Source organism: Astatotilapia calliptera, chromosome 17, assembly GCF_900246225.1.
Source record: "Astatotilapia calliptera chromosome 17, fAstCal1.2, whole genome shotgun sequence".
Taxonomy (NCBI): Eukaryota; Metazoa; Chordata; class Actinopteri; order Cichliformes; family Cichlidae; genus Astatotilapia; species Astatotilapia calliptera.
In genome coordinates, this window is record NC_039318.1 from 8465121 (window position 1) to 8488746 (window position 23626).

The 23626-nt window shown below is 40.3% G+C and overlaps 1 protein-coding gene across 3 annotated transcripts in view; it reads right to left on the reverse strand.

Moving 5' to 3' along the window:
- The window catches only part of LOC113008920 (BMP/retinoic acid-inducible neural-specific protein 3-like), a 58617-nt gene extending 37512 nt beyond the window's left edge, over positions 1-21105 (reverse strand). For 2 of the 3 annotated variants that reach the window (XR_003270087.1, XM_026146865.1), the window contains exons 1-2: positions 20360-21105; positions 5012-5380 (exon numbers count right to left, since the gene is read on the reverse strand). Coding sequence is in view for 2 of the 3 variants with exons in the window: in XM_026146865.1 (XP_026002650.1) it covers positions 5012-5232 (221 nt within the window). In the remaining variant the exon portion in view is untranslated. The other variant, XM_026146866.1, reaches the window with a different exon arrangement.
- Between the last annotated feature and the right edge of the window lie 2521 nt (positions 21106-23626).

Genomic DNA, 23626 nt, shown 5'->3' on the forward strand with positions numbered 1-23626 from the left:
CTGTTAAAATGGTTAACTAAAACCTTTTTCTACTGTTGTTATTAGGAACAAAAATCCTGTCCATTAATTTTCTTCTTCCGCTTTTGTCAAACATCTTGGTCCTCGACATGTACAGGAAACCTATGCGTAATATGGACACACATCTTTGGATCAAATGTTGGTCCAATCCGGACTCATGAGCAAATCAATCTAAGGGCCCCTACATGTTAGCAGTAGCTTGCAACATACTAGAAGAACAGAAAGTGAATATATTGCACCTATTATTAGTCAGCAGTCAGGATATTCAGGCTACACCAGCAACTTTATTTTGTATGTTGCAAAAGTTTTTCATTTAACAGCAAATTTCAAGTCAAGTGAGTTGACACGCCTGAAATCATCCTATGATGACAATGCATTTCTCTCTCTCTCTCTCTCTCTCACTCCAGCTCTTGGTGTTCGGTCTATTGCTTACTGTAACATAACATGTCAGTAAGTCGGTGATGTTGATGCTCCTATTTTACTCCACCTGTCTTTTGTTCAGCTAACTTCCACATGTGGCATGTTTGTGTATGTGAGAGAGATGCACTCAAACTGGGAGCAGATTATATTCTTGGATGTGTTTATTAGCTACATTTTATTTTACGGAGTAAGAGAGAGATGTTTATGGTAGGTTTGATGTTACTCTAGCTTATTAATTTATGCATAAAGTCCTCATTTTGAGGAAGAGACTAAGGAATGGATCTTTTAATACTGGGATTCAATCAGAAATCACAGCATACATAATGTTCTGGTAATACTTGCCAACACCTCTGTGCTTCCAGAGGTTCTCTATTATTTCAAAACTATCTGTTATTACTTTCACAACTTAAGTCGAATTCTATTTTGTGTGTGTGTGTAATTGCCAGCTAATCTTTCTAATCTAACACACTCCACATAATACGCATACTTTGAACTCATCTGTCACAAAATCTGGTAACCCACCACAACCCAATTTAAAGGGCTTATGCAGAACTGCTCTCTGCATAGGCAGACAGATGAGTTACATGTGACATTTAATAAAATAAAAACGTTCATCAAAATGAAGCATCCTACTACCAAGACACATCTACAAAATCTCGCGCCAAATAAAAGGAGGAACAACAATATTATTTAATCTGCACACTATGGGATCACCAAGATCACTTCACATATCACTGAGCATATTACAGAATATTAAAAAAAAATGTTTTTGCATGTCGATGGCAAACTTAGTGCAAAACAGTTTTAATAGCTCCCAAATCCCTTCATACAGCAAAAAGGATTTTATCTGGAATTTAGTGCAATTCTTAAAACAATGAGCATTGAATAAACACAGCTATAATATAATACGCTATAAGGAATCCATTGGTTTTATCTGCTAATGCTACTAATAATAATGATAATAGGCAGCAGATAATGATTGAGCTGAAAGGCAATTTGCTTGTAGTGACAAATATTACAGTAAAAGCACCTTTGGGCTTGTCTCATCGTGAGAGGTACTGCAAGGTTTGTGTTAGATAAGCCAGGAATATTTATCTCCACACAAAAGTCATTTAAATGTATTCAAGTGACAAGGCGGTGTAGGATGACCAGAGCTTCAGCTCAGCAACTTCCAGAACAAACACTAATGGGGTAGCAAAATAATGCTGAGCAGTTCCGAAATATATATATATATATATACTGAACCAGAAAACACCAATGTATACTGGCAAAATATGTAACTGCTTGGTGGTGGTGTGTCTGAAGAGTGAAACCATGTGCTTAAACTTGTATTATATTTAATTGTCAGCAATGATGACTCTTCAGGTTACAAAATGACTTCATATAGAAGAAGGAATGACCAGCTGACCAAATTTATACTGGTTACTGGTTCAATTATCACTTAAAGTCATAATGAAAATACTAAGGATTGGCCAGTTATACTTCTACAGCCAGTAAGCAATTTAATAGTCAGGTTTTCCCTCCTACGAGTCACAATAACAAAAAGTTTAATACTCTAGGCTACACAGTGGTAAATCTCTAACCGCAGGGTGGTAGTTCCAACTTTTAAATACAGTCTAATTTAAAAATAAAATAAAGAAATCTGTAATTCCTCAGTAAATTTTTATTAGATTGATTGTATATATAATGTGGTCAGATTTTTCTAAATCACAAAAATGTTGCCATACAAATTAAACATTACCTTGTGTAGCTGCTAGTGGACAATATTCCAACATTGCATTATGGATATAAGAAATAAAGTAAATTACTATTATACAGCCACAGTTCCAAAAACATTGTGTAAAATGTAAATAAAAACATGTTTTAGTGACATAGTGCAAAAAAATAAGAACTGAAAAAGAAAATACGATCATGAACGTGATGGCAGGAACATGTCTCAAAAGATTGGAACAGGACCATGTTTACCACTGTGTAGCATCCCCTCTTTTTTTAAACAAGTCTTTAGGGAGATTTTTGCACATTGGTGAACCTCTGCCCATCTTTACATCTGAGAAACTGTCTCACTAAGATGCTCCTTTTACCCCCAATCATGTTACTGACCTATACCATTGACTTTTCTCAATTTTTTTGTTGCCATAACCGAACCTTTCTGAGATGCTGAATTCAAAACAAGCTTATTATTTCTTAAATGGTACATTTTCTCAGTGAAAGCACTTAATAAATTTTCAATGTTCTATTATGAATAAAATATGGGTTCATGAAATTTCAATAATTGTATTCTGTTTAAATGCAATTTAAAGTTTAGACAGGATTGTAACTTTTGAGGAAATACCCAGCTCAATTACTAATAAAAAAGCTGAATCAAAACCAATCAACCAATCAACACCACACCTATTTAGGTCCCTTTTATTTAAATAAATGCAAACATCAGTCTTTGAAGATGTGCTCGCTATCTTTTGGTTTTGAGGAGTAGTAAGTAGGATTCATTTAATCTTTCGCAGGCCAAAGAAGGGTCAGTGACTACCTTAACAGTGCATAGCGATCTGTTCTTGTAGTACAGAAATAGCCTGACTGGAAATTTAAGGACATTTGTAACACAACAGGGGCATAACCATGTGGTTTGACCCCCTTGGGAGAAAACTGCAGCGGGCCCACATTTCTTTAATAAAACAATCCTCCCTGAATTTTTTATGAGCTATGTCCAGGTGTGTGTGCCCAAACTCATCACTACACTTCACCCCCCCAACACTGGGACTGAAAAGGAAGTTGTTGTTTTTTTGTTTTTTTTTTGCTAGAACAAAAACACGCAGCTGTATCCGCCAATGTCTGTGTCGGTTACTGAAATCAAATGGGACTGAATCCAAGTGAATTCAATTTGGGAAGATTTACAGGCTATTTACTTTTTAGGTTGGTTTTTCCTTTTAATATAATCACTATTAATCAATGCCGCATTGTAGTAATCTAGAGGGCCTCAAACACAACCTTGCAGCTGACAGAAGCCTCTCCAGGGATTCTGTGATAATGCAGAGTAATAAGTACTAAGAGCTCACTAATCACTTGGCCACATGATAAGACTATTAATCTTGCCGCCCATGCAGCTCAGCTCCAGCAGACCACTGCCTTTTGCCGGGGAAGGAAATATTAAAAAGCTCGAACGCAGCAACCGATCACAGAAGCCATAAAGCATCCTTACAACGATCCGTAGATGACAGGAATCCCGTCTGTCCATTTCCAGAAGCCTGGACAACATCCTCCTAAACGACGACGGATATGATTCATGACACAATCTCCACTAATTTGGTCGCGTGGCGATACCTCTGACTGTGCTGTCATGACAAATCTTTCTTCTTTTACAGTGCTAATCAACAGATCTCATTTGACCACCTGATCAGGTGACTCCCCGAGGGTTTGGAGAGCAGCAGAATGTGATATAGAACCAGCTGATAGCAGCGTGCGTGCATGTAATACATCATGATTCTGTCTAGGCGTGTCAATTATCCTGTGAGCACTGTGCTGTGAGGATGCTTTAATGCATGACAATGCAAGCCAAATAATACAGTCTGTGTATTAAAGAGCCATGAACAGGGATTTCATAAAGCATACTGCCCACCAAATGCTCTACAGTTATGTTAAATTCTCTCTCCTCCCATACACGTTGTAAAAATAGAAAACAAGGAATGGAAGATGCCCTAAAAACCCTTGGTACCCTGAAACGTGTATTTTCAGAATAAAATCCCCCTGCAATATCTTTCTCTTTAACTTTGACTTGTCCCTTACGTGCATTCTACAACAGATGTATGAGCATGCTTTTAAAAGCTTTTCCAACCATGGCAGATAAATGTTTACTCCTTTCCTTCCTCATCTCCATCACTTCATTTACATGAAGCGGCTTCATTTCATTGCAAGCATTATCATTTTCACTACAGTGCTTTATGTGGGTCAGTAAAGGACTTTTATTTAGCTCTCAGGTTGCCGAAATTCACATTTCACATTAATTATGAAGAGTACATGTGTAAATCTTTCTTATTACACACCACAAACAGCAGACTGATAATCGCCCGGTGGTACCTACAGGAAATAGTCACTGTCAATGTCTCTTTCTTTGAACAGTCCCAAAATCAGTGCATAGGCCACACAATGAATGTATTGCCTACTGTAACTGTGTCTTTTGCTAGATTGTTGGTTGCTAACTGCATTGAATCAAAATAAGCTGATTTTTTAATATATTTTAAGACTTTTAAATTGTAATAATAGGTGCAATATATTCACAAGCTAAATAAGTTTGGTGTCAGCCTTTCTCTGTTAGCGGTTAAAGTGTTTAGCATGTGCATACTGACTGTACACAGAAGCCTGGAGTTAACAAAATGCTGAGACTGTGACTAACCTCAAAATGTAAACACATTAACATCGATATCATGTGGCCTTATTTACACACAGCTGATCTTTCAAAGGACAACCACAGAGACTATTTGATGCGACTGCTGTGAGATCTGTCATGCATATAATAGGGTAGCGATTTGGCAGTAGTAAATACAGTGTAAAAGCATCTCCTCGTGCTGCAGTCACAACTCACCTGTATATCTTGTATCTGGTGGAGAAACCTTGTCGGTTCTTTTCCACAAAGTCGATGTACTCTGGGGAGTGGTGGAAGGGCCCCTTATCAGACAGGAGCCAGTCCAGGGGTCCCCCGGGTTTGTCATTTGGGAGGCTGGCTGATGTTGCTGTTGCTGTTACACTGGACCATAAACACACCCAGCAGTGAAGGCTGAGGCTGAGAATGCCCCATAGAGCCATCAGAGATGGATGGAGGGTAGGAGGGATGAGGGTGGTGGTGATGGTGGTGGTGGTGGGGGACGTTCAGCAGCCAAAGATACTTGTCATTAGCTGGCTCCTCCACTGGGATGACCGAGGGACCTGCATCGCCTCAATGCCCCCCGAACACCTAAGGCAAAAGCACAAACACACAGTTCAGCAAACAAACAAACACCCACAACCAGCAAGGAAGAAACTTGGCTACAAAGACAGAAATAAACAAAAAAGAAATCCTCAGAATATGTTGCAGCTGACAGAAGCCTCTCCAGGGATTCTGTGATAATGCAGAGTAATAAGTACGGTGTGGGAATGCTGTTTGAATCAGGTTCATTATGTGGAACTTGAATTAATAAATGTAAAAATGACACCTGCTAATTTCAGCTTGTGAGCGCCTGTTGCTTTAATGGTGCTGCTTCAGTAAAATTTCATGTTACTTTACTGTAAAATAATGACAAGTCATTTTACAGTGTGTTTACTGTAATCTATAAAAACAGTTTCTTACTGTAAAAGAAATGATGCACTGTAATGTATAGAATATAAGATCTGCAGTAGAATACTGTCAACTGTTTGGTTGCCATTATACTGTTGCTTCATTGTTTTACTGTAAAATGTCTACACCTGTGCCCTATTTAAGCATTTTCTTTTTCCTCCAAGTTTCCATTCTTCTTTTATCACACAGATATGGAACATTATGAAACCTGGCCTAATGGAAGTAGCCACTAAAGCCTCTATCGTGGTGTCCCAGTTCTAGTTCAAACCTTCTCACTCCCAGAAGCACAGGAAAACACATCACTGATCCACAGCAACCAAAGCCTAATCCGAAGGAACCATTACAGCATCTCTAAATGAAATCTGAATTTAAATGTAACAGTAGTTTGCTGTCTTAAAGTGAAAAAAATAAACGTTACTGTATAATTATTATGCATTTTACAGCAAACTGTTAAAATGTCTGCAATATATCTGAAAATACTGAAAACATCAGACTATAAAAAACTGTACAAAACAAGGGACTTCAAAATGTCATGCTATTTTAAATAAATAAATAAAATGGTCAACAAACTAAAACTAAAATCAAAAGCAGCTACAAAATATCCATTCTGTGTTTTACAGGTTTTTTCAGACATGATTACTTTGATAATGCAAATGCACACAAAAAAAAGAGATTGCCAATAATTAAACACACCCAATCATTAATTATAACCCTACTTTACACAAATAAAGAAAAATAATTTTTCTGGAGCATGATGAGAAAGCAGTAACATAGTTTAATTGCAGTATTTGAAAGCAAAAAGACCCAGCAATAATTAGGGATGGACCGATCCGATATTATGTATCCGCATCGGTCTGATACTGAACTAAATTACTGGATCAGATATCGGAGGGAAATAAAAAATGTAATCCGATCCATTAAATATCACGACAGCATCTCCCAAAACTTGCGACATGGCGTAACTCGGCTCACAACCTTAGCACGTCGGAGCAGTATGCGACACGTGATAGAGCGGATGTGGTGTGCCAGACCTGTCGGCGGTGTGGTTCAGCATTTGGAGCCACGCTCTACCAAACCGGCATTTCATCTCTGAGAAAGTTATCCCAAAGAGAAGTAAAGCAAGTGTGTAAGTTCATCTCTGAATGTTTGTAAAGCATATATATATATATATATATATATATATATACACTAGGTGCGGTGACTCCCAAGCTAGGCGAGTGGCTCCAGCAGATCCCGGGAATAACATCGGAGATCTCTGTCCAGAAGAGCGCAGTCCTGGGAACAGCTAAGATACTGCGCAGGACCCTCAAGCTCCCAGGCCTCTGGTAGAGGACCCGAGCTTGAAGGATAAACCGCCCGCAGGGGCGTGCTGGGAAAAAAAAAATAAAATAAAATAAAATAAAATATATATATATATATCCCATGTTAAGCTTAACAACGGCTTTTCTGTTGCGACTGCCGTCTCTCTTGTTTGTTTTTGGCCCACTTTGCACCAGAAAGAGGAAATCAGCAGCTAAACAACAGAAACAACAATTAAAATTTATTCAATATTACTTTCTACACCAGGATCCTTTTCTACGTAGCTGACAGCTGGTAACTGTGCAGGGCCGGATCTAGCAAAGTTTAGCCAGGGGGCTATAACAGGCATTAACAGGGAAAAGGGGGCACAAAGACATACTTTTCTTTCTTATTCTCATTTAAAATGTCTAGATTTTCATAAATAATTATCTTAATCTTACACCCAAAGTTTTAATCGGATGTAAAATGTATAGAAATCCATTACTGTATATAGTAACTATTAAGTCTAATATACCCTAGTAAGCTATAGTACTTTTTCCTTTGGGAAGGTACCATCTGTGCAGTCTGCAATTCTGTTGAAGAAAGATGTTGAATCTATTTAATTATTGTAGAAAAATAATTGATTTTTTTACACATGCATTGAATTTAAGTTGATTGCGTTGATCAAGCATCACAGGGTGGGGGGTGGTTGCCTTTTTTTTTTTTTGCTGGGAGTTGGCAGCCCTATTATTTAGGTTGCTTAATATTTCTGCTAAGTACTCTTTAAAATACCGGAATAGGGAGGATGGTGTAGGTTTGAGTAAATTAGATAGATCAGTATTGCTGAACTATGTAATATTTTGGGTGCAGTGTATTTTTTGCCTACAGGTATAACAGAATATCTTTGGTGTTTTGTGTTTTAAAACTCGAGTGTGAACTTATACAAAATGCAGCAAGATGTATTTTTAAAAAAAAAAACAGTTTTATTCATTAAAAAATACATATTCATATTCATATCGGTATCTGCAAATATCCAAATTTATGATATCAGTATTGGTATCGGACATAAAAAAAGTGGTATCGTGCCATCTCTAGCAATAAAGTGCTGTGAATCCATCTTACTTTAGAGAGACACAAAACCATTTAGCCCCCCACCCAAAAAAAGTGTATTTAACTTTTGTTACAATTCGCCGCATTCACTGCTCCATGTGAGCTGGGATTTCCATCCAAAAGAAAATAATTTGAACTGAAAAGACTTGATTACTAATTTTACACACTTCTACTGCAGCCTGGTGCTGTGATTTGCAGAAATATTCGGATGTAGAAGTTCCACCAGGAAGAAAAAAGTCTAAACTGGCATGATTTTAATTATAAATTCATCTCTTTAACTTGGTGAATAATTGCTTTGCTGCTGTTTTTAAAACTATCCCCGTCATACTCGAACACTTTACTGTCACACCGCAACACATCTATTAAGAGCTGCAGTTTCATGCAAATCAATGGAAGGAAGAACACACTCCCACACGCACAGACACACTTTAAGATAAAAAGTCTTGGCTGCTGTGATTTATCAGACTACCTGCTGTTCAGACTGTTGTCCAGAGCTCGCATTAGTCTCTATCACCATTTTGAGTTCTGTCAATCATCTCCCCTGCAGTGTGTGTGCATGTATGTGTGTTGGGGTATTGGGGGTGGGGGGGTCAGTCCCATTACAGTATTGTGATGACAATCTGTCAAGTTAAGTCAGCCATATGACCGGGGGTGTGAAGGTTTAAAAAAAACCCCACTGCTCTCAGACAATGCAGGCGATAGCACTGGAAGAACACACCACAGCTTGAGGTCGGTAAAGGGAAGAAAGAAAAAGAACAAAATTGCTATCAAATACGATGATATATTCATCTACAGGGTTAATTATTGAAAGTTAAACATGCAGGAGGACTTTCATTTAGTCATTTTAATGAGATGAGATGAGCTGGCAATTTGGAAATTGATTTCAGTCTGACATCGCTGTCAGCACTCCCCAGACTCAGTTTGTCAAGCCCTGGTGTGTGTGTCCATTCTCACTTGTGTTTATGTAAACATCTGTATAACCAGCTTTATGGTTTAGTGTGCTTTTAATTAACAGAAAGCACATGCTAATGCCTGTACATGCAATTTGGTTTTTGCATGACATCATTGAACTATGCAAAATGTGTTGTTGTTTTTTAAAAGACATGTATATTCAGATCTCCAACAGGCAGTTAAGTCTCAATTGCACCAATGCAGGTCTCAAATCTAAACTCAAATGTCCAAGTTGGGTTATAAGTATTAAACTGAGTCATAATCCAAGCTGTTCGAGTATTTTGTGGAACATTTTTCTTTCACAGCTGCTGCATGGTGCTTAAAGTACATTGCCAAAATTGAAGAAATTAGTCTCTAGCCTGACTTGGGTCTTGAGTTATTTTACTTTCAAATCTTCTGTGAGCTCAAGACTTCAGGGAGGTGAGTCAAAAAGTCACATTTCAGAGCAGTCCGGAGCAGTCAAGTCTTTGATTCTACCGCTGGGAATAGACCTTAAGTTTATTAAAACCTGCAAAGAGCAGACTCCCTGTCTGTTAGACTCCTCCTAACATGCCAGGGTTCCTCGGTGTTAACAGCTGAAGGGTGGGACATCTGACTCAGTGACTGGAGTTGGGATGCATCCAGCCCCTGAAATCCCACCTTTTACAAAAAAAGACACAGACAAACAGAAAGAAAAAGATGTACTGCTAATGTATGTTACAGCTTTACATTGTAGAGCCACAGACACAAAGGGGAAAGCCAGACTTGGATGAGGCGATGAAAAGCTGGATGTGGGAGGGGAAGAACTCTGCAGGGACAGCCGATGGAGACAGCGCTTTATGAGACTGAGGTGAACTTTGCCCAGCTGTGACCCTGCACTGAAACCTGATGAACTGGATCGGAAAAATTATTTGCTCTCATAGCAGCCCACTGCTTTATCATTTGCATAACATTTTTATTATTATTTTTTTTTGCCGATTGTTGAAAAATCATCTTTATGATAATCTAACTGGGAAAGACTTGATCAAATGGAAAAACTAACTGATCAGGTCAGGTCAAAGACTACACCCACAAGTCTGCAGTTTTGATAAGTACACATTACCTTAAGGTCTTGTATAACATGCAGTAGGCAGAAACGTGGTACAATTTTAATGAAACAGGGCCGAGAACGGTGTTACCCGGTGCCGAAACAGGGCAAATCCTCCCCCGTATCTCTTTCAACTTCTTTGTTGTTGATGCAGTTAAACTGTGAGTGTTTCCTTCAGCAATTTCTCCTCACATTCCAGCAGCGCTGAATAGTTTATTGGACTGTGACAGAGAGACCTCTGTCTTCCCAGCATTTCTGTTATCGTCTGCCACGCTCTCCGTTTGAGCTTGAGCGTTTCACTTTTCTTTCTCCGTCCCTATTCCTTCAGCAGAGACGCTGCCACACAGTGAGCAGTTATGCTTTGTGTGTGTTTTGTCAAAAATCTGACACCAAAGTTACGGGTTACTATCCTATAGTGTGAAGTTTGAGAACAAGTTGCTTTGTACTGACAGTGTGCCTCTGCTGCAGTAAAATGGCCCCAAAAATAAGCTGCTAGTGCAGCTCCGTTAGATGAATCCACACCTACCTCCAGCCTCTCATAACACAGATGAAATGCTTTGTTTTTTTCTACTTTACATTGTGCATGTTGTGTATAAAGTGACCTTGCTCAGAGGGCAGTTTCTGGCATGTTAATATCAAAATACAGCTCAGAGGTCACATTTAAAGACTCTTTAATCCTATCATCTAACAGGCAGCTGTCCAAAACGCTGATGCAGGAGAACATGGGCCTCTCTCGAATCTCTTCGCCTCGCTTTCTCTCTTTTTCACCCCACCATACTTCTTTTGTCTCACCTTCCTCACACAACCCACTCTCATCCTCATCTGCCTCAATTACCTCTAAAAGCCAACTTTGCATCAAATCGCTAATGACATACGGACATTTGCTATTTTCAGACAAATGCTTTTCTCTTTTTTTTTCTTACTTTACCTCTAGATTATGCTATAATATTCAACTTGTGCACTCAGTGCATTTCATGAAGCCGTGTTAAAAGCACTCGTCCTTGAGTCCCCTGTATAATCTAGAAACAACAAAACAAATGTCGGGAGATAGAAGATGGAAGGAATTTTCATGTGAAGCAGTAAGGAAGCAACCGGAGCTCCAGCAGATCCACTCCAATATGATTTTGCACGACGTGGGCCAGCAGTTAGCTCGAGGCTGTTTGGAACCTCTGTATAAAATAAAAGCACTGTTTGTTCATGTGAGGTCCTCTCAGCGGAATTGTGACGGGAGTGCAAATGATGGGGGACCACATTTTCCCACACATGAATTTAATGAAGAGTTGCGTCCTCCGGATTGGCAAATACCAAGAACAATATTGGAAGGAGGCGAGATGTGGCATCATATAGCAAATCCATGTTTATGTGAACAATCAAGTGACTATTGTTGTTCCACTCTTTTCATAATCTTTTTGTAAGTCTCAAAAAAGGCTGCTGGGCTTATTCTATGAGGACTGAGGTAATTATAATTTCAATTTACAATCTGAAAAAAGTAAAACATAATATTCCATAAACCTTTTTTCCTAGATTTGTAAACACCTGTCATTGTGCTCTCAAGGTTTCCAGCAGCTCTCTGACGAAATGGACAGTCAGCACGTGCCCCCATGCACAATCACTTCAGCCTTGTCATGTGACACATGATTGTTTTTCATGTAAAAGAAAAAAAATTGTCCAAGACATTTGCAGAGGAAACATAATGTTTCTTTGAGCAGCGGGAACACTCAGAGATTGCAATTTATCTTTGAAATGACACCTATGACAAGGTCCTGTTTATTTCTGTGGGGAAGAAATATCCATTTGGAAATGCTTTCCTTTTTTTGTCCTGCTACTTCAATAGAGAGAGGAGGGTGTTAAACAAATGGCCATTCCACTGAAGCACAGCCAACAGTGGATCAAACTACAACATTTTTACGCCCACTGCTCATCATAATGGCAGGCTATATTCAGTAAGCACCGCTGAACATCAAATATTTCAGCTGAAAAAATACTTAACAAGGCATCTTTGATGACTCTCATCATATGCAAGGTTTAATTTCTTGTCATTACGTGACCTAAAGGCCACGTACGTCGATGGCACAGCAAAAAAAAAAAGAAAAAAGTGATGCGTAACTCTGTGATACATCTTTCTCATCTTATTCAAATTCTGAATAAAACATTTGTCAAGTTATTTCCAAATACATTTCATCTCTTGGGGTTTAAACCATTCTCTGCAATCACAGAAAATTCCCTTCGCCTCATTTTCATTTATATAGAGTTAGATCACAACAACATTCAAACATTCATTCTAAGGCACTTGATAATCTAAGATAAAGACCCTACACTGCTGCACAGAGAACCCCAATGTTGCAATAATCCCCTCTGAGAAAGCACCTGGCAACAAGGGGGAGGAGGAACTCCCTTTTAACAGGAAGGAAGGGCATCTGGCAGAAGCAAGCTCAGGGAAGGGTCGGCATCTGCTGCGACCGGTTGAGGAGTACGCAGGTAGAAGGAACATAAAAACACAGACAACATGGTGTGTGCTCAATAAAGTCTGAAAGGAGCAAAGAGTTTCTGTAGTATACTTTCAGACAACATTTTCTCATCTGGATTTGTAAAATATCATCTCAAAACTCAGGTTTCCTTCTAGTTTTTTCTTTCTTAATCTTAAAATCCAGGTAGTCACACTAAGGTACAGATTGTACTTATTGACATCGACTGCCAACATCTATAAAAGTGCTTGTATGTGCAGCACTAAAGAAAACCTTGTGTCCTATAAATGAACAAAAATGCAATTTTATGATCAGAATCCTTAACCTTCAGCATATGGCGGTGATATAAAAGACCACACTATTTTCTTCTTTTCAGGCTAAAGATACAACCGTTGGGTTTGCTGCTGTATCTCATCAAGCGTATTAAAGGTAATTTGGAAAAAAGAAATATGACAAAGGGAAGAACCTGAAGACTTTTATGATTTGATACCATCAACCAAGACAGGCTTGCTGAGGCTAAATATGATTCTGTGTGCTCTGGAATGTGTATAATGTTAATGCATTACTTTTGCTTAATGGTGGAATTGAGAAATAAACTCCCCAGTCTCTCTCTCTGTTCCTCCCTAACTGTCTCTCAATCTCTCTTCCTGTCTCCACATATACAGCCGTGTCTGAGCCACGACGTTATTAGCCATTAAGTTGATAGCAGTTGGATGGCAGAAAAAAAAGCTCTACAAAATCCCTTGCAGGTCTCATCCAGTATTGCCGTAGGGTTTTCTTTAAAATACCCAAAAAAGCAAATATTTAATTTGCTGTTTAGATATTTTTATTTCCTTAATGTGGGTCAAGAATTTGAGCTCCTAACAATAAATTAGTGACTTACAAATATTGAGAGCCCAACACAAGTAGAGCCATTTAATCTTTTGAATGAATTTTCAGATTCAAATCAGTGATTTCAGTCCCTAACACTTCTAATGCAGGTGTATCATCCATTCTAAATTGCATGTGTATTACTGTGGACTTCTGTTAGATATTACATTTATCGGACTATTAAGTGCCATATCTCAACTGCAATAATGACACGCTGCGGGACGTGCAGTCATTTCACAATGAAAGAATTACCGTTTTTTCTCGGAACATAACTTCAGATTGGAAAGCAGGGTTGGCTGTTTTATTTTTATTTTTGCGAGAACACCAGTCAAGCAAAAATGAAACACATGTCCATAACTTAGTCATCTCTCAAAATGTTCTTCCCTGAGGCAAAAAAGTCAATGAAAAGATGAGACACTGAGTCAAAGCATTTTTCATCACAAGAACTACTGGTGGTTACATTAAAGGTATGACGTGCACAGTGCGGAGCCAGCATTTCCTCCAGCTATTTGGAGCATCTGCGTGAAAACGACAGCTCTCTTTGTTTTGTTTTTCCCGTTTTTCCCAGAAAACACTGAAAGATTCAATAAAAACCATTATTTGTAATGCCCTCAGATGGTACAGCTGTAAAATCTCACAGATTAGCAGCCCTGGGATGAAATAAAATGTTTGCAAATTCCTCATTCGGTCAAAGAAATGATTTCATAGAAGCCGTGATTGCCGATATCCTCGACATTATTCGTTGCTCATTTTGAAAGCGGGTGATTGATTCACAGGCTTCTTGAGCTAAATTAACAAAATTAGCAGTGTTCCACTTTGAGTTAATATCTCAATTGATTTTGTTAAACAGAATATTCTAAACAGCTCATTTATTTCGCCTTGCCTACCAATCTGCTCCATTTGTGATGAATAGATGTATCTGTCTGCACAATTTTTTTTTTCTTTCAGGCTGCGCTGCAGCTCTTCCAGTAACTTTGTGTAACAGCCAAAATTACATGTTTCCTCCAGAGATATAGGGCTGGCTACCGACTGCAGTGTTGGATCTTGACTCTCACCCCGTCTTTTGGAGGATACAGTAAGCTTGATGAGACGAGGGAACTCCCAAGCCTAATCTTTCTTGAGAATTTCAGCAGCCGTTCTAGTCGGAGATTGGGACAGAACTGAGCTTCCAGCCCCCGAACATCTGCTCACTTATTGAAGAATGCCAGAGCTGTAATGGTCACCTGCCTGAGCTGTGTGTGTATGTGTGTGTTTAAGTGTAAATGTATGTATGTGTGTTCTCACAAAGTGTCCCCATATCCATGTCTGGAACACACACACACAGCAGATCTACTTTCTTGGCACAGCAAATATGCAAATTGAAACAAGTCTCTTTTTGTGATATCTCACAATTTGAACACATTTGAAGGAAAACAATAGTAGAAAAATAGATGGAGGGGAGGCATGCGCTTTGCAGGGGGGAGGATTTGATTAAAACATTTCATTAGAATTTCTTCAACAGGATCCACTTTGTAACTTGTCTGCAAGCCAACCCTGAAACCATCCTCAAAGTAGGGAAACAGGAACTGATAAACTTTACATCTTCCCCTCCGTGCTGACTAATGAGGTTTTTGGCCCTAATTAACCTAGTTATCTTCCCCGCTACAACTGTCAACAATGCCTCTCATACCAGTGCCACGGGTAAAACACAGCCTTTGTGAAATTATAATATGACTGCCAGTTGCACTCATCCGGCTGTCTTACAAACAAATAAAAAGGATCAGCTCCCATGGTGTCCTGGGAAAAAGACATCAAAGACCAAAAAATAAATAAATAAATAAATAAATAAATAAAAATGTCACTATCAAAGTGCTTACATGCCCAGCCATGAACACACATATTTACAGATCTACAAACATGCATTTAAAAACTTTAGACATGAAAACCCAAAACAATAATACATGAATAGCAACGCTAAGCTGCTGCGGGGAAGGTCAGTGGAAGTGTGTAGGCAGTGTGGGTGTGTGACTGAGTGCTTTTTTTCCCTGTACAAACTGTTGTGTAGGTGTTTTTCTGTGGACTCTCAAATTTACTTCTGAGACTTCTGAAGATGCTGGTGATCCAATTTAATGATGGAATGTTTAAAAAAAAAAAAAAACACCCACCAGGATGCTCTCGGATACTAAAATCTGAATTAATAAGAGAAGACAACGAGCCCTAATTTCATGTTTTACATTAAACTGCTCTTTTAAACTCATTTTATCCCTGTAAAGCTATCAGACTTTGTGATTTTCTGCAGTTTTCTTTATCTTTACTAATCCTCTTTGTATGCAAATACATTCCGGTCTACTCATAGAAAAAATGGAAACTTATTTACATTTCCTATTTAAACTGGCTGGTGCTGCTATAATCATATATACTACTGTATATTCATGTATTTTTAACTCTAAAGCAACCAAGCTATTTTAGCAAATAAAATGACAGAGTGGGATGATTTATGGCCCCATTCTATTTTAAATTACTCTATTAATGGCTCTGATTATCATACCTAGGCTGCTTTCTTTATTTATGACAAATGCTCCAACGTAATAGTTGTGTTTTCCAATCATTTTACGTAAAAAGGAGTGCAACAAACAAATCATGCAAACAAAATGACATTTACTCAGCCAATCTTTTTCTGTGGCTTACGAAACATTTATTTTTCAACAATACAGAAGGACAAATACATGTTAAAACTTCTGTTTGTTTGATTGAATTGTGTATTACAGCACACTAGTATCATTTCAAGACCAAAATAGAGACAAAATTGTGACCCTGTGATACTTTAATCATCAACAAAACACAATAGCATCATAGTCAGGCTCATGTTTAATCTTACTTACTTCCATGCTTCTTTTATGTAGATTCATGACACTCAGGAAACATTTTCATGATTAAAATTTATAATATATATGATAATAAAAACAATATAGCAGAAGAATAAGAGTATATAGTTTAATATACAGCTGGTTTCATAAATGAGGTGACAAAAAAGTACAATATATCCTATAAATGTTGATAATTATTTGTTGTTTTTGATATGGATAGATCCTCGAACTGAAGATTAAACATATTACGAGCATGTTTAAGCAGAAATATTTACTTATTTTGGAATGGTGCTACTAGAGTAAGCAATTTATATATTTTAAAAAACAGATCATGTAACCGTGCAAGTCATGGATCTGTGACACACAAGAAATCAGGTGAATTTATTCAAATCAAATCTCGCTAAACAGCAATTGTAACAACATGTCTAAAACTCAGCAAACATTAAGATGATTTTTTTTGAAAGACAATGTTTTTTGTTTGTTTGGTTGGTATCTCCTACCTCTACGAGGGTCTGGAGCAACTAGACCCCAAAAACAATGCATTAGAGTTAAGTATGGCGAAGGCAATATACTGTGTACTAATGATGCATTTGCTCAGTGTGGATGCTACTGTCATACAGCAAAAACAAAAACTCTTTGTTCTCCATATGAAATGAATGCAGCTGTGCAACAGTGGAGCCAGGCAGCATATAACCCAATAACCCAGCCCGTGTTATTGTCACAAATGCACGGTGGGACTTTACAGTGAAACAGTGTGTAGTTCTGTTTAACAGGCATAGGCATGTGCCACATAAGACTCTATGTCTTTGTATTAAAAAAAATCCAATTTAATCTTTCTGTGACTATTTACAAAATGAGACAGTAGCTTATTAAGGCGGAGAGACTCGACAGCAGACGTCTTCTAGGCCAACATGGAAATAGATCAGTCCGACAAATCCTTCTCCTCGCAAACGCAGGACGGAAAATTTGGCTGGAGGAAGCAATAAACTGATAACAAAAAACAGCACCCCCCCAGCACCATTCATTTACTACAGCGACAATTCATTATGAAAGATGAATAGCGGCGCGCCCAGTCAGCTCACACACTGACATCAACATTTCACATCACTATGCAAAGAAAGTTAGCTCGCAACACTTCAAGCTCCTCCAAATCAATCCACAGCAAACTTTGATTTCCGAGTGTTGACTATCAATATAATTATGTTAGCACAGGCAGAAAAAATTCTGAGTGTTTCTCCGGCAGCGTACAGTATCTGCATACGTCTTTTCCTTGCGGTGGCTGTCTGTGGAGGCAACGTGAGATCAATCGTTTAGCTCAATCGATGGCGTGTGAAGCAGGTTGGAGGTTTTAACGAGTAAAACTCTGTGAGGATTAATCCGCGAGAATATTGTAAATCATTATAAGGTGCCGTGCGTAAAAGTTCAGCTGAAAGCAAACAGGGGGAAAGCTGTCTTAATGATTGCTCCTCAGACTGTAAACTTCTCACTTTCTAGCATTTATATGGCTGCATATCACTGAGTGGCCAAGAACATACAGAGAGGAAGCTTCTATAAATCACTGGAGAACACAAATAGGCCTCTTCTGCTGGTGGCCTTGTACACACAGACTCAAAGGTTGCTCTTAAATTAAAGGCACACATTCCTCCCTCACTATTTACTCTGGGCTCTTTTTTCTTCTGGTATTCTGCTGCAACTCTGACTCTGTGAATATCTGTAAATGGAAATTCACTGCATGATTCTTCCACTACTGATCAGGTAAGCTAGTTAAAATTTGAAAAGCAACCCCCCTCATGTGTCATCCAGTCACATGCTCAGCCACCTCTGTCAGTGCATATTTATGGGCAGGGTGACAGCGTGACACCTGCCTGTTTTAATGACAGGAAGTCTGTCCTTGATCTGTAAAGAATTATGTGCAATATGGTACAATTTTGCTCTCAAAGCAGCCCTGTGTCCATCCGTTTGTGCGCCTCTACAGAATATGCTCAGACTCAACATTCAATTACCAGTTGCCTCAGAGAGAGATTTTTGGCTTAATGCCCCCGTCGGTCTTAATCTGAGAGATTCTACTTTAGCGCCAAAGTCAGCCTCAAATCCCTCAATGAAACTTTTTGATTTTCTCCTCTTTAGCTTTTCTCTCATCTTCTCATCTCTCCCACTTTTCCCTCTTCTCCTTGCAGCGGCTCTTCTCTGTCTGAAGTGAAACTTTGTCAGTTTGCTCATTATCATAAATTAATGGGCTGAAGATGTTGAGCAGATCCCGGCAAAACTCGACCCTCGAAATACCACCTAAACCAAGATGGGGTGATCTTCTTGTTTTTCTTCTTCTTCTCGTTTCTTCTTTAGCTTATGACTTTACTTCCTTATGTCATTGTGTCATCATGCCAACTGTAATTTGCCCCCTAAAAATAACAATTATGATCAATTACAGGGTTTCTTAAGCTGAACACTTGGTACCACCCTCTAAACCTCATCCACCGATCCTCCTGAAGTCAGCAACAGAAAACTACTTTACGTTGCATTAACTTAATGTTCTGCGCAGAGCTTTTCTCGTCCTTTTTCCTGTGCTTTCTGCTCTTTTTTCCCCCACTTCCTCCCACCACATCCGCCCTTCTTCAGCCATCACACCTTCAAATGAAGCTGCCTCCTGCCCACCACTAAACTGTAAGAACAAGGAGCCCTCTCAGGCATGTAGTGCCTCCTGTTAGCCTCAGTCTAAAAAGCCTATAGCTGGTTTCCTGCTCAGTCACAGTTGCCCTGTAAAAGTTCTGTTCAAGCTCGATTTGTTTCCTCTCAAGTACACGTCAATCACAGACAGATGGTCCTGTCATCGTCACTCTGACGGACAAGCAAACAGACACGAACACAGAAAATTAGACTTACATGCCATATACAGCCTCGATTGGCATCGCAGCAGTGAAGTAGAGAAAAAAAAGAATCAGACAAGGTTTTGAGCTCCTTCCGTTTTTGTTGCTCAGATGACCGATGCAAGGAGAGAAATCTCTCTTTTCATAGGAGGAGACAGTGTGCCTTTCAGGCCTGGACACGGTTGAGTTCACCAGTCTCCCAGGATAGATGAGGACACTGCTGAACAGTGGCCCTGTTGTGGCCCTATAAACAGTCTGAGGCTTTGGCACTTGTGCCTAACACTGGCAAGTGGCAATGAGAATTACAGCAGTGATTCACTGACTTTTTTTTTCCTACCGTGAAGCTTTGCAATAAAACAAACCTTCCTGCCACTGCAGTTGGGGGTTTTCACATGAAGTTACATTTAAAATACTGCAAATAGCACCTATGCCAGCATGCCCTCGGGCCACTATGATAGCATTTTAAATGTTATTTGTTTTCTTGGAGGGTATTTGGCTCATTATCGCAGCCTCCACTGATCCCATAAGGCTGCCTTTGACTCATGTGCCTTTTTTGAGGGTGAGGCTTGAGGGTGCAATGTATAATTATGAAATCAGTGGGACTATTTATTTTTTTCACTCTTCCAGCCTGAGAGCAGAGCTGGGAGCTTGGCGAGCAGTACTCTGTCCACACATCAGTGTAAGAGATCTGATCCTCCACAGGAGCGAATGCCAATACACCCCTGAGGAATATAGATTAGAAATGTTTGTTGTTAAGGCAGATAAAGAGTGGCAGTGTGGGTGAAGGAGGGGGTGTGTGTGGGTGGAGGAGACAGGCAATGAGAAATGAGGAGGAGGAGATGAGTCTGATTGTGCTCATGTATAAACTGACAAGGCATGAAAAGTAATATTGTGTATGCTCTCCTGAAAGTGCCAGCAGATACAGTTCGGGAGTTTGTGTGCATGCATGCAGGGGTGAGACTGTGTGTATGCGTCTGTGCGTGAGAGTTTCACAGTGTACTGTGGTCAAGCAACAAAGAAATTCACTGATGTCACAGTCACAGCAGATGCAAAGAGCTATTCGGGTCAAACACGGTGCTGAGGGTGAACATCCACAGGTAGCGTGGGGTTTTTCTTTTACTTTATACTCGCACAAATTCGACAAATTAAGCTAAATTGCAAGAACTCACCGCGGTTTAGGACGACAGAGAAAGTTTAACTCAGTGTGTCCCATGCTCTCGCCGAATCCCGGTGGCTCTCAGCTGCCCAGATTGTGGAGAAACTCATTTCACAGTTTGTCAGGGTTCAACTGCAACTCCACGGAGGGAAAAAAAACACCACTCAAAAAAAAAAAAAGAAAGAAAAACACTCCGAGAAAAAAAGAGGTAAAGCTGCTCCGGACAAATCCGACGGTCGGTTCTACACCAGTGAGAAACTTTGAGAAAAGCAGTCGGGGGTGCGCTTGGGGTTGACAACCGGCTTATCCCACAGTTAATTCAACGTTCCTGGAAGCAGAGGCTCTGACCTTTCTGGGGATAATGACTTTACAAAATGAAATCATCCAGCAGGAGATGTAGTCAATCGGAGAAACGAGCAGGAGGAGGAGGAGGAGGAGAAAGACTCCAGGAGCGCAGAGGAGCTAACGTTCAGGAGATTAAAAGCTGTCTTAGCGCAGTTACCAGAAAGCGGCGGGGTCCAGCCTCGGACAGATGCGACGGAATGCGGCTACCTGCCACCCCACGAAGATTGTTAAATATCCCGTTGTGAATTCCGCCCCGGCACCGTTTTTCTTTTTTCTTTTTTTTTTTTTTTTTGTTCCACCTACTTGACCCGCCTACTCCGCAGCGCTGTGTGGAGGAGCGCAGATCCTGTGGAAACTGAAGGTATAGGCGCTCAGCAGATAACAGGCATGGGCGCTTCGGCTCTCCCCTGTGCCCCTCTCTCACTTAGTCACATGTTTAAGACACAAGTAGCCCTCTGTAATAGCTGCCAAAGGAGGGTAGACTAAGGTAGCCGACGTGGCGAGAATAATAATGCGTGACTTTCTCCCCCCGCTCACTTCAGATGAAAAGCCCTTTTCGCAAAATGCTCGAAATGGCATTCCTGCCATTAACTTTATGCCCCAATATACTTGTTTTAATGCTGCAGCTATTTCTAAAGACACGAGCATCGGAAGTCATTGAATATCCCTCATAACTGCTTGGCTGCAAACTCCAGAAAAAAGCCCCTCTAGAGAGGACGTCAGTGTTTAAGTCCTTATGTGTCTGAGCTGTCACATTAGTTAGAGGAGGAGAAGGTGTTGAGCATAATGCCTAATCCTCTTTGGTTTTGTCTTGTGGAGCATGCCTATGCATGAACCATGAGTCATTAAATGGCACTGCAAAGGCGGCTCTGCTTCAAAATAAAATAAAATAAAAATAAAAATCACCATGCAGCAGAGATACAGCAACTGAGTGAATGAATAGATGCTGGCATTTTCATAATGACTGTGACAGCACACATTATAGCAACAGGGATCAGCGCTGTTCAACTGTATGCTGCCTGGGCACCTGATTTCATTTCAGATTGCATTGATCAAAAGCGGCGCCAGAGCGTGCAGGATGTGAATTGGTCAGGGAGGCGGATTCCGTTTCCTTTTTATTGGCTCTTACTACTTTGCAGAAATAATTAACATGCAGGCTGGTGGGAAAGCGTGCGCACTGTGCCCGAATTACATCTGAAATGCAATTTGAATCCTCTCAGAGAGCAGCCCATAATTCCTAAAACATCAAGAACAAAAAAAAGTGAATGCTAAATACTTCACTGCAGAGATTTCATATTGCATGCACTGATAAACGCTGATGATGAGACTGCAACATATACAATTCTGTGTGTGTCTCTGTGTGTGTGTTTGTGTGTGTGTGTTGGGGGAGCGGGGGGTGCCCGGGCCGTTCCTCATCTCATAATTCTGTCGGCACCCGAATCTACCCAGAAACAGCAGAAATTAATCCGTGGGAGCAATCGGGGTGTGGAATTCTGTGGGCACAGTATCCTCGGTGTGGTGCTAATTAACCCAGTTTCCCCGTGCGTTCCAGCCTCCTTTTAGTATGCCGTACCGTACTGGAGCTGTCCGTGGTTCTGAAGTTGATTTATGTCGCGTCCCAGCAGAGATTTGTGGCAGATTCAGCGTGACACAGACTCTGATTTTTTTTATATCCCCAACTGTCAATTCCGATCAGACCGGTGCTGCAAAATGTGACAACTTGTTAGAAAAATGCGTCTAATGTAAGCATTTCCTTAAGTGCGTGCATCCATCTGTATGCTGCAAGTACAAAGATGACAGCGTTGTCCCACTATCAGGCTCATTTGTCATTCATATTAAAGGCCTCTGGCTGCGTAGTTGTTACTGGTGATAAGCTTGTGGGTGGGGTGCCGACCTTGGGCAGAATAACCACGATCTTTTGAGCTCCTGGGATTGTCACGGTCCGCTGTGACAGACCGTGTGGAGAGTGCGTGGAGGACTCAGGTGCGGACACGAGTGACACGGGAGTAAACTTTAAACAAAAGCGAGCCTTTTATTGTTGTTACGGCCGGGACCGTTTCAGACGAGTGACAGGACTCAAACGCAAGACGCCGAACAGCTCGTAAATATATTTTAAGAATAATGTTTAATGTGCACACAAAATATTCATAAACAAAAGGTGAGCGTAGACGTTAACTAAATAATGATCTGGTCCGGGTCCGGGGATTGGACTGGAAAGCAAGTCACAAAAGGTCCAGGAAAAGGTCGGGGTCACTGTAACAGAATGCAAATGTTCAAAACATAGATAAGGAGGCATATGAATATGTTGTTTGGCTCAAAATCCTCCTTCGTACTGTGTACTTGCCAACGGAGGTCGGAGATGACATGGAGGGGGAGTAATCCGGGTGTGTAAATCCAAAAACTCCTGGCGTGGAGGCAGAGAGGCAGGTAGGTAGTTTTGGTGGTAGCCTGAGGGACTGCCAGAAAGTCCAGCATCCAAGTAGAAGCTCTTCGCCAGGGGTTTAACAGTTAGGTGTAGCTGAAAAAGGGAGGCGCACAAAAAACAAACATACAGTGAAGCAAAGGTGATTCACAAAAAAAACACGTAAGGAAATTATGATGGTGGCCTGCACTGACTGATGTTTAGCAGAGAATCTGGCGAAGAGAGATTGAGAACGCTGGCCTTATGAGTCCCCCGGCTAATTACCCACAGATGTCAACGATCAGCAAAAACACTGAGGCCCCTCCCAGGGGTGGAGACGCCGGCTCGGAGGGAGACACACTGGCACACACCCGGACCATGACAGTACCCCCCCCTCAAGGGACGCCACCCGGCGGCCGACCAGCACCCGCCCCACGACGTGACCTAAGAAAATCAGAAACCATCACAGAGTCAAGCATCAAAGAACGAGGAACCCAAGAACGCTCCTCCGGCCCATAACCCTCCCAGTCCACC